This window comes from Leptodactylus fuscus, chromosome 2 (genome assembly GCF_031893055.1).
Source record: "Leptodactylus fuscus isolate aLepFus1 chromosome 2, aLepFus1.hap2, whole genome shotgun sequence".
In the NCBI taxonomy this organism is placed as follows: Eukaryota; Metazoa; Chordata; class Amphibia; order Anura; family Leptodactylidae; genus Leptodactylus; species Leptodactylus fuscus.
Genome location: NC_134266.1, coordinates 98181429 through 98193393, shown reverse-complemented (window position 1 = coordinate 98193393; position 11965 = coordinate 98181429). Strand labels below are relative to the sequence as shown.

Here is an 11965-nt window from a genome sequence, read left to right as displayed (position 1 = left end):
TGTATATAGTCACACTTATACACTATATTTACTAACACATATACATTCATATACAATATATATTTACACATACCCGTATACAAACGTAAAATGCTCACACAGTTTATAAGACATATTACATACATATTACGCTAGGTTGACACTAGTGGTTGGGTGTCAGTTCATCAGTTCCACATGGGGACCCAAAAGACAGAGACCCCGTCCACTTAAAAAACAGTTACACAAGAAACCTGTGCACCGTATAGACTATAATGGGGTCCACTGGGTTATTAATTTTATACTGAAACCAGCAGAAAGAAATGTCCTCCTTGCAGGACTTTCCTCTCCACCAATTTTAGGTAGATTTGGAGACTCTAATACTACTACCAGCCTTAAATATGCATAATTTACTCAAAAAACGTACTCACATTTGGCAGATTTGCTAGGTGCAAACGACATGTAGGAAAATCAGCAGCAGTAGTGAAACTGTATACAAGGACTGTATACAGCGTAGGGACACTGTATACTAGTGTCCCTGCGCTGTTCTGATGAGATGCAACAGATCGAAACAGCGCTGTCCACAGCTTGGAATCTGTTCCTTTTGGAATAGGAATACTAGTTTAGCAATAACCCACGCATCATGGTATTAAGCTATCTAAATAGTAATTTCTGATGTTTAAGGGGGATGTCCTAGAGGCAGTGAGCATAGACATTATTTTCCTAATTACATCCTAATTTACATTAGTGAAAGAGTCATAGGTGGACACAGTGATGCTCAGTTGCTTGATAAGAGTCATGGCCAAAGTCGCTGTGCATTCCTAACCTTAGATCAGACTAGCTGTCCAACACCTTCTAAGTACATCCCACAAACTCTTGACAAACCATCTATTAAAAAATTCATACATAAAATTGATACAGTATTTTGATCTAACACAAGATTTTATGGTTATATAAACCTAATTATAGATATTTGTACTGCAATGTGCATATATATATATATATATATATATATATATATATATATGTATATATATATATATATATATATATATATATATATATCTCCCTATAGATAAGGAATACAAGCCTTATTTGACTTGGTATATAAGGAAAACACATCTTCTTTGTCATACTAATTTACATGTCTTGCTGTATGTAGATTAATAACCAGAAGCTAATATAATATTTAAATGCTACATATACAATGTTATACAATAAAGACTTGTTACATGTCTATGTCTGTGCCATATGCAAGAGAGATTGGATTCCCCATTGTGACATATACACTGTGATGTTGTGTTAATCTGAGTGACTGTAGGACCCTGAGCCTGTCTGCTCCCTCACTGCAGTGCTGTGCCTTAGATGGTTAGGGGCTGAGCTGCTTCTGTGGTCTCCTGCTCCCTGGATGCAGCTCCGGCTCCTGCAGACAGGTATGTAGGGAAATCAGATTGCTACTGGGCAACACAAATATGATTGCAAGGTTTACATATGGTTTATGCACTTGATGTTTAATACAAAGGGCAGATTCCCCAGATGAACCTGATAAATAGGGCAATAGGAAGGTGTATGACTTAAAGGGTGGTTGGAGATGCAGGTATCCTGAGGGGTGGAATAAATGTGTGTATATATATATATATAGTAATATACATATTACTTATCATTCACATATTCACATAGCATATATATATATATATATATATATATATATATATATATATATATATATATATATATATATATTCACATAGTGTGTGTATATATATATATATGAATAATGCAACCATATATATATATATATATATATATATATATATATATATATATAAATATTTACATTTTGCCTTCTCTCATCATCTTATCATCCTATCCATATATGCACACATGCACATACACACACATGTATGTGTACTGTAATCTATTAATCTATGGTAGGTATATAGTGTGTGTGTGTGTGTGTGTGTGTTTGTGTAGTATATGGATTTAAATGACCATACAAACAGTGTTTTGCTATCCTAGAGTATAATGTCCAACATACTCAGAGTGAAAATATAATGCATTTGCTTATTACACTCCGCACATTTGTATATTAACCCTTATTATCTCTTCTTTCCAGCTCATATACATTACCAGAAAGACAGAGGGTACCTTGTATAGATTTAAAGGACAAGTTTCTATTTTAAAGATCCACAGATGCCATATTCATTTTAAATGACACCTACGGTTATCCGCAGTGGAATTGCTCTGTATTGTTGATGGTACCTGAAGGGTTAGGTTTTTACATGAAGACATAATTTCCAAGAAAAGGTAATTAAATGGAGGGAGTAAATAATGATGCCTTGAAATGACTACCTGCAAAATAAAGGACACTGCAATACATTGGTGAAGAGTAATGATCAGCTATAAAAAAACAACATGAAGATGTTAATAAAGATCACAGTGGATTAACTGTCGACAACACAGACCAAAAGGCCCAAATAAAGCAAATACTCTGCAGGAACAACAGCAATATAACCTAATATAGGAGAAATGATTTTTCACAAATTCACATTCATGCCAGAATATTATAGTATTTGCACAGGAAACATCTTTTTGTGACAAATATTTACCCGAAATGTGACACATCTTGAAAGGCGCTCCCTTTTCTCCCCTATTCCCCTTTCTCACCTTCACCTTTAACCTTTCCCAGTTACATTTTCCTTTCATTTCTTAGTTTTCTTTATATTTTACTTTTTATTGCTTTATTATTTTTTTACCTTCTTTATCTCTTCCCCAATTACCTTTTTTTTTACCTTTGTGATCTTTTTTGTGTTTCCATCGTTTCTCTCAGGTCTTACCTCACTGCTTGGGGTATAATGGGTGATGGTTCCTTGAAAAAGAGAGTGATGGTGACCTTTTATCGAAAATATCCTCATGGATACCTCCCTTCCCTCTCTCACATGGAACTTTTCATTCAACACTTCAGGGAGCTCTATTACAGCAAATCCCCATTATGGTGCCCTTTTTATTATGCTTCTCATGGACCTACTGGCAGTAGCTGGCAATGTGGCTGTCATGGGGGTCATAATGAAGACTCCATCCCTCAGGAAGTTTGTTCTGGTCTTCCACTTATGTGTGGTGGATCTCTTGGCTGCTCTTACGCTTATGCCCTTGGCTATGTTGTCTGGAAGTGGAGGCACTTCCCTGTATGAAATCCAGGGATTAGGGCAGATGGCTTGCCGTGCATACTTGTTTTTGAGTGTTTGTCTTACTAGCACCGGAATTCTATCTATCTCTGCCATAAATATTGAGAGATATTACTATGTGGTACATCCCATGAGGTACCAAGTCAAGATGACTATGGGACTAGTCAGTTGGGTACTAGCTGGGGTCTGGATTAAAGCTGTACTCACATCCCTAATCCCTGTTTTAGGATGGAACCCACCTGTCCCTGGACATTGCAGCTTGCAGGGAGGTGGCAACAGTGTCTTCCGAGCAGGATTTCTTCTGTTTTATTCCTCTTTTTATTTCTTATTGCCTCTCACCATCATTATTGTTGTCTACTGCAGCATGTTCAAGGTGGCACGGGTAGCTGCCCTCCATCAAGGGCCTCTACCTACTTGGATGGACACTTCACCTCAGCGCAGGCGCTCAGAATCTCTTAGCAGTCGTTCCACCATGGTAACAGGATCAGGAGCCACACGTGGAACTCCTCAGCAACGAGTGACAGGTGGTGGCTCTGGAAGTGGTGGGAAGGCGGCAGCTGTCTTAGCTGCTGTAGGGGGGCAGTTTCTCTTATGTTGGCTACCTTATTTTGGCTTCCACTTATATGCTGCACTGTGCTCTCCCCCTCCACCCCCTGGATCACGAGTGGAATGGATTGTCACATGGATGGGTTTTTTTTGCTTTGCCTCTAACCCAATATTTTATGGTTGCCTCAATCGTCAAATTCGTGAAGAACTGGGAAGGTGGGTTGGATGTTTCTTTAAACGGGGGGATGCTGGGGAGGATGAGCTTCGATTGCCAAGCCGGGAAGGCTCTATAGAAGAAAATTTTCTGCAATTTTTGCAGGGTACTGGCTGCCCACCAGATACTACGGCAGTTGTTCATATCACCCCTAAAAGGGATCAACCAGCTGTGGACTTCCGAATTCCAGGGCAGATTGCAGAGGAAACATCAGAGTTTTTAGAGCAACCGTGGGATTTGACAGCTGTGGGCAAAGACTATACTAACACTTGTCCATCTCCAAAAACATGACCCCTAAAATAACTTTCCCTGCTCTCGACAATCTCCTCAAAAGTGTGATATAATGCAGAATTTCCCTAAAAGCAGTTCTTACAAGACATAACACGTAATTATTCTCTTAGTGTCCTCTTCTTCTAGCGTAATAACTAGGCCATGAAAGCCTTTATTATAGTGTGACAGAGGAAGAGGTCAATGATTTCATTCACTTACAATCTGAGTAATGTACATTTACAAGTTGCCATAAACCTTGGAAAACTGTATTGGATTTGTAAGCTGCATAGTGGTCAGCCATGATACATAAGTGATCATGACAATAACATGATTCCTGCACTGAAAACAAAAATCAGGAAAAACTTGAATAAAGCAACAAAAGAAGCTAATTTAACAATAAAGTTGTAATTCTTTTTTTAAACTTATAATGTAACTCCCATTTTACTTTTTTTTTTTGCTATTGTGTAAGGGGGTGTGGTGAACATTTTTCTAATTTACTTTATTGATTATCTAACTTCATTTTAATAGAAAACAGCCAGTAATGTTCCCATTAGCAATGCTTTAACTTATTTGGTGTTCACATTTGCACTTGACCGGTCCGCCATTATTCCGCCTAAATCCCCAGAAAAACTGCTTGGGGACGGCTTGCAGGCAGTTTAAGAACCCATTCATTTCAATGGGTTTTTAAAGCAAACTTCCGGTGTCCGTATGCAGCGTCTCCACCATGAAAAGCAGACATTTTTTTGCAGTCCATGTGTCGATGCGAAAAAATGGTTTCACGGAAAGGTCAAGGCGCAGCATAAGCCTGTCTGTGTAAGCTTCTGTACTCAATGCGGCTTGTAGATCTGAAGTATTTACCAAAGGGTGAATGGCTACTTCAAATAACTGAATCTCCATTCACTGCATGTAAATAACAAAGATACAAGGAGCTGCAAGTAAAATGAAGTCAAGCAAAGCCTGCACAGAGGAACAGCGACTGCTGTGGATGTATTTGCAGGTATTTTTGGAAGCTGACAAAGATACAGCCATTTGAAGTGTCCATTTCCCCTTCAGCTCTGCATATTTAGAATGCAAATGTGCAAGGAGATTCTCCAGTAAAAGCTCAGTTGGGGCTCGTTCACATCTGCGCCCGGTCTCCGTTCATGCAGGTTTCCGTTTCCTGAACAAAACTGAGCAGGAGAAGGAAAGCTGCAGGACTCTTTCAGACCCAAAGATGTCTGGCCGTGAGCGTTTATACTCTCCGCCGCGAAACCGTTTTTTTTAAATCGGACACAGAGTCGGACATGCAGTACTTTGTGTCCGGTTTAAAAAATCCGGTTTCGCGGCGGAGAGCATAAAACGCTCACCGGCACACACGGCCGGACTCGATCTGACAGCTTTCCGTCTTCTGCATGCAGAAGACGGAAAGCTCAGAACGGACCCCGGTGCTAGTGTGAACCTAATGTTAGAGAGAGAATGTTACAACTGTTTTTTGGGTTTTTTTAAAGAAAGGAAGTTAGATCTTCGCCAAACACCCTCTAACACAAGAGCGGAAAAAAAAGAAAAAAGGAAGTTACACATTAAAGGGGTTGTAACATTTGTACAACCCCTGCTAATTAGGCATACCTCAATACTCAGTTAATACCTTTTATATAGCTTTCAACATAATTCTTTTGGGGACACTGCACAAATTCGTAACACCCTCTGTAGCTTCAAAATTTGTTCTGTATGTAAATAATGTCTTGGAGCCCTAGATGAAGGTATGGCACATATAGCTGTTCATTGAAGACACACAGACTGTACATACCTTCCTAGCTGCTTGTGGGTCCCTCAGGGTTGACAAACGTCTTCTTCCCTGTTATTAATAGTAGTATTCTTGGAACCATAAGACAAATTAGCAGAAGAAGAAACATACAACAAAGTTTTATGGAGTTATGCCAATATAATTAATAGAGGTTGTACAAACAAAATGTGAAACCACTTTAATATGAACTGCCGCACAACTTATAGTATAACTATATAGTGTTTAGTGTGTGTAAATGAGTAACAATATGAATTTTCATTTATGTCCAAAAAATTCTACCCAAAAATTTCCAGCAGAATACCAAATGGATTAAACAACTAAATTTGATTGTATTTATTTGTATTTTAGAACATGTGAAAGAAATATCTTTTACTATGATGTCAAATCTGAATTTGGAACATAATGCAAAACGTTGCCAAAAATAGCTGCTGGTTGCAGAAACTGAACACAGTGTTTATGTTTGTACCAATAAATGTGTATTTTTAATATTCACCTTGTGGCCCTGTTCCTACTTTTCTGTCTTCATATTAGTAATATGTTAACAATCACTGGATATGCAGTGAAAATAAAATGTTAAAAAACGTTTAAAGGGACGCAGCCATCACCAAAGTCACCTCTTGACCACGTATATTACCACGTTTTATTGGCTGTTAGTGAAAATGTGAACATAACTTTTTGTGTAAAGCTAAAGGCTGCAAGTCCTACAAGACTATGGGGTCCACGGGTTTCCACAGGCAAGCGATTTGTAAGCGAATTGGGTTTCCATTTTTTGGCTCCCGAGGGTATTAACAGATGCCAAAAACATACTGGAGGTGGTAAAAGGTCCTGTTTAAGAGAAAAAAAAAAAAAAAAGGAAATTCTGTTTCCTGTATATTTTAATTTCCTTCCCTAGTTCAAGCAGACATTTCAACTTACACATTGTGACTTTTTAAAGAGGACTTTTCATGTCCTAAGGCATATGCAGTATTATATACCACTAGAAATCCAACAGTGCGCTGAATTCGGCATACTGTTGGCTTCTCCGTTATGTGCCCCTGAAGAAGAGGTATTGGTGCTGTTACCGTAGCTCTTCAGTGACAGAAGGGCGTTTCTGACAATCTGTGAGGAACGCCCCTTCTGACAGTAGAGTCCATAGTGCTGTACTGTCAGAGGGGGCATTCCTTACTTACTGCCCATCCATGATGCTGAGTGGTGAGGAATGCCCTCCTCCCCCTCCTGACAGTACTCATCCATAGGCTCAGAGTTGGACTGCCCCCCGGGGAACTGGTGAATCCCCCAGTGGGCCCTAATCCTGACTATTAGTACTCATTCTGCCGATGCAAATGCATTGGTCAGGGGCCCGGTTGGGATGTTCAGAGGCCCGATCAGGCACCTGACCTTCCCAAGCTTTGTCCACTGTATATTAGCCGGCACCTTCACTGCCACTCAGCATTTATTGAAGTCAGTGGGAGCTGAGCTGCAGTGAAGTTGCCGGGTGTCTATACAGTGGATGGAGCTTTCTGCTTACAGCCCTGTATTGTGTACAAAACAGGATCCGGAAGTGGCTCCATACAGCGGATGGGGCCTAGTGATCACGTATTTATGGCCTGAGGATAGGTCATAAAAGTAATTAAAACAATGCCAAAAAAAGGCAAACTACCAAGGTGTAAATAAAAATACATATATCCTTTATTAAATTAAATTGACATAAATCAAACCAAGAAATATCATATATGTAGGGTAAGACTGGAGGAACAATATAACCAAACCAGAATAGGAGGATAACTATATAACATGCAATAAATATGTATCATATGACCATTTTCTCCAGATAATAAATTAATTTGAAAGTGATAGCAAATATTGTTTAAAAATGTCTACAAAGAAGATTACATACCATCAAGCCCATATATAATGAACATATATCCTCTCAAAGGAAAGTATATGTAAGTGATGAAACAGGGCAAATGTATATATCAGAATAATGTGACCAATGTCTGACAAACTGCTAGCACGGGTTAGCATATAACAGGAGAAAAATGGAACTGATGTAATATAGTCAAGATATTACCTTGTTATCACATCCAAACTGGTGACACGCCCCGACGCGCGTTTCACCTATACTGGCTTCGTCAGGGGGAAAGAGTTGTGTGGCCATATCAACAAATAAAAATCACAAGGAAAATGGCGGCGGCCACGTGCCGCTGGGAAAATGGCGCCTCGGTCAGCTTTGACTGAGGCGCCGGAAGGGTTAATGTCCCCGATCGGTCCGGGCACTGACCGGGGACATTACCGCTGGTTGTCTACTGTATAAAACAGTATACACCCGGCTGCTATGGCGGCCACTCGGCACCCGCCGTACTACTATGTTGGGAAGGGGTTAATATTACATCATAGGGGAACAACAGCCAGAACAGCTTTTATAAGACAGTGCAGCTGCAGGTTCTGGTAACATTTCCAGGAGCCCTGCTGTTCACTTGCCATACAGGGTGTAGTGGGTGTAGTGTTTGGTTTAGATAGTGCTCATCATATGGTGGGTGAGCAGCATGGCATTGTTACCTGTAGTTGCGCATTCTCATTACAGCAGGGGTCCTGGCGGTGGGCACCTAGAAACTATTCCACTGGTGGGCTCTAGACATCCCAGTCTGACACTGCTTAGACTAGTTCTGGGGGGAGGGGGGGTTTCTCACCGCTCAGCATCATGGCTGGGTGGTAAGGAACACCCCCTCTGACAGTACAGGGCTATGGACTCTACTGTCAGGAAGGGCGTTCCTCACAGACTGTCAGACACTGATTGGTGAAAGCACCGATAGCTCTTCACCAGGGGCACATAACAGGAAAGTCGACTTTCTAGCATATATAATATTGCATGTGCCTGAAGACATGAATGGTAGTTTAATGAGGACCAATCAGAGGTTAAAAAATGGTACCCAAGGATTTAATGGAAATATATATATAATGATGATCTTATCAGTTGGTGGGGAGGATGAGGGAACAAATGGCTGGCACTTTGGAGTGGTTGGTGCTCTGTGGCAGGAGGAGATCTTTTGGACTTTCCAGGACCTTAATTCATGGCCCATCCCAGGTCTCTGGATATGATAGCACTGGCTTACTTGCACTCTGATATATAGAGAATGCCAGGGTGTTGGTAAATTGAAGCATCAACTAAGTAACTTCCCAGAAACATCATGTAGGCTGTTGCCCACAAAAGGGAGAGAACTGCCCCTGCACCAGCCAAGGAGACTTTAGGGCTTCATACATAGCACAATTCTGGAGCTGTCAAATAACAAAAATGATGAAGCGTTGGTCAGGATTTACTAAGGAGAGCCACACATGCATCTGCTTGTGGGGTCTTTGCTAGTTGATTGCATACACAATCAAAATTTTCTTGTCCTGCTAATGAATCAATAATGGTTTTATTGTTAAGCTCCATTCCCACGGAGTAACGCGCCGCTCATTTAGACACGTAAATATGTGTCAGAGTGAGGCGCTTCAAAACAGTTCCCATTGACTTCAATGAGTGCCGGCTTACGCGCACTACACATTGAAATCAATGGGTTTAAAGCCTCCCATTTATTTCAATGTGTAGCGCGCGTAAGCAGATTTATTATTATTTATTTGGTATCCTGCTGTGATTTCTGCTTCCATTTAATATGAAATCTGTCTCAAAATCTTTGGCAGATTCTGCCATGTGAACAAGCCCTTATGGCTGAAGCCCCATGTTGTGTAAAAAAACGCTGCATTTTGCAATACCTGCAAAGCGGATGGAATTCTGACTAATTGTTATGGTTCTGTGTATTTATATAAAAAATATTTTTTAAACGACAGAACCTCTAGTCTGCAAGACACTGCAGCGAGGTTCACAGGCCCAGAATGGGGGCGGCTGTATGTCTGAACAGTACACTACCAGTTAAACTGCACTGGCAGACAAGTGGTGCGGTACTTATTGTGAACAGGGTGCACAGTGCAATACTCAATGTGAACAGGGTGCAACAAAAACCTGCCAGTTAACCTCACTGGCCAGATACACCAGTACAGCTGAAACAAACAAGGCTGCCAAGGGTCAACTCACCCCAGGTCAGCAACAAACATGCTGCTGCAACAGCTAGGAGTACTCCTGCAACAGCTAGGAGTCACCACGGAAGTTTGACAGTCTAAACAGGCTATCTCAGAGTCCAAACCTGTTGCAGCTCCACAGGCTGGAACAGTGTCTACTGCTCCTAGCCCTGGTGCAGAGCTGACAGTTCAGGGTTTACAGGTCCTAACTAACAGCACCCAGATAGAAGCAGAGGTAACCCCAAACAGAGGCCTAGTCTGACAACCTGCCTGCAATGCTGGAGCCTGTCCCTGTACTATTGTCATAAACAAACCACCATGGACTTTCAGTCAAAGTGTGAGCACCCGGCGGGTGTTGGCTCACACTATTTATAGGGAAGACCCCGCCCAATAGGGGCGGTGGTCATGACCTCACCGCTCATGCTCAGTAGCGGCTCCAAAAGTCTGAGCATGCTCAGTAGGGCGAAAGCTGGACTTAGATTGACCCACAGGTGGCGCAGTGCGCTGAAAGAGAACCCTGTGGGACCCAATACTAACACTAATCCACATATTGCAGAAAAAAAAATGTGCTTTTGAAAATTGCAGCACGTCAATTATACTTGCGGAAACACTGGCAAAATGGCAATAAATGGCGGATAAAAACGTGTTGTGATTCCCTCGTGTTTTTTAATGCATCGTTTTTTAGCTGTGCTTCACTACTTTGGGCCTTAGCCTAAATTGGTTTTCCTAGGAATATACTCATGTTTAAATTTGCAGACAATAAAAAAAAAAAATGAAACATTTTTGCAAATGTAAATAATTTTAATAGTTTTTCTTAGTTTTATTTCAAAGATGTGATGGCAAATTTATGAGTGATATACCTGATTACAGATCAATCTATACTAATAAATACAGTGTACTAGTGTATAGATTGCTATACTAATAAATACAGTAAACTAGTGTATATACTACTATACTAATATATAGAGTGTACTAGTGTATATACTACTATACTAATATATCGAGTGTACTAGTGTATAGATTGCTATACTAATAAATACAGTATACTAGTGTATATACTACTATACTAATATATAGAGTGTACTGGTGTATATACTACTATACTAATATATAGAGTGTACTAGTGTCATACCTCCCAACCGTCCTGATTTCCGCGGGACAGTCACGATTTGGGTGACATGTCCCGCGGTCCCGGTTGGAGGGAGGTATGTCCCGATTTCAACTCAGATCTGCGTCCAGAGGCTGTCCCCCCATCTCTGCCCCCAGTGTCATGCCATCCCCTCCTTCATCTGCACCCAGATTCACGTTCCACCTCTACATTAAACTTACCTTCTCCTCCGCTCCCTCGCCGCCTCTCTCGCTGACACATGCAGCTGAAGGAAGGAGCTGACCTGTGTCAGCTCCTTCCTTCAGCCGCATGTGTCAGCGCTGACATCGCTGACACATATGCGGCTGAAGCGAGGAGCTGACCTGTGTCAGCTCCTCGCTTCGCCGCTCGCCGGCTCCTGGCTTGTAGATGCGATGTGACATCACATCGCATCTACAAGCCAGGAGCCGGCGGCAGCGGCAAAGCGAGGAGCTGACCTGTGTCAGCTCCTTCCTTCAGCCGCATGTGTCAGCGAGAGAGGCGGCGAGGGAGCGGAGGAGAAGGTAAGTTTAATGTAGAGTTGGAACGTGAATCTGGGGGCAGATGAAGGAGGGGACGGCATGACACTGGGGGCAGATGAAGGAGGGGATGGCATGACACTGGGGGCAGAGATGGGGGGACATGAATCTGAGGGCAGAGATGGGGGGACATGAATCTGGGGGCAGAGATGGAAGGACATGAATCTGGGGGCAGAGATGGAGGGGGGACATGAATCTGGGGGCAGAGATGGGGGGACATGAATCTAGGGGCAGAGATGGAGGGGGGACATGAATCTGAGGGGACATGAATCTGGGGGCAGAGATGGAGGG

At 41.7% G+C, this 11965-nt stretch overlaps 1 protein-coding gene across 1 annotated transcript; it reads left to right on the top strand.

Annotated features, from left to right (window-relative positions):
• The first annotated feature begins 1336 nt into the window (after positions 1–1336).
• Positions 1337–4640, top strand: GPR61 (G protein-coupled receptor 61). The gene is made up of 2 exons (XM_075264316.1): positions 1337–1409; positions 2093–4640. Exon 2 carries the CDS (start codon positions 2890–2892, stop codon positions 4210–4212), a length of 1323 nt encoding a protein of 440 aa, XP_075120417.1. The 5' UTR covers positions 1337–1409; positions 2093–2889; the 3' UTR covers positions 4213–4640.
• The last annotated feature ends 7325 nt before the right edge of the window (positions 4641–11965 follow it).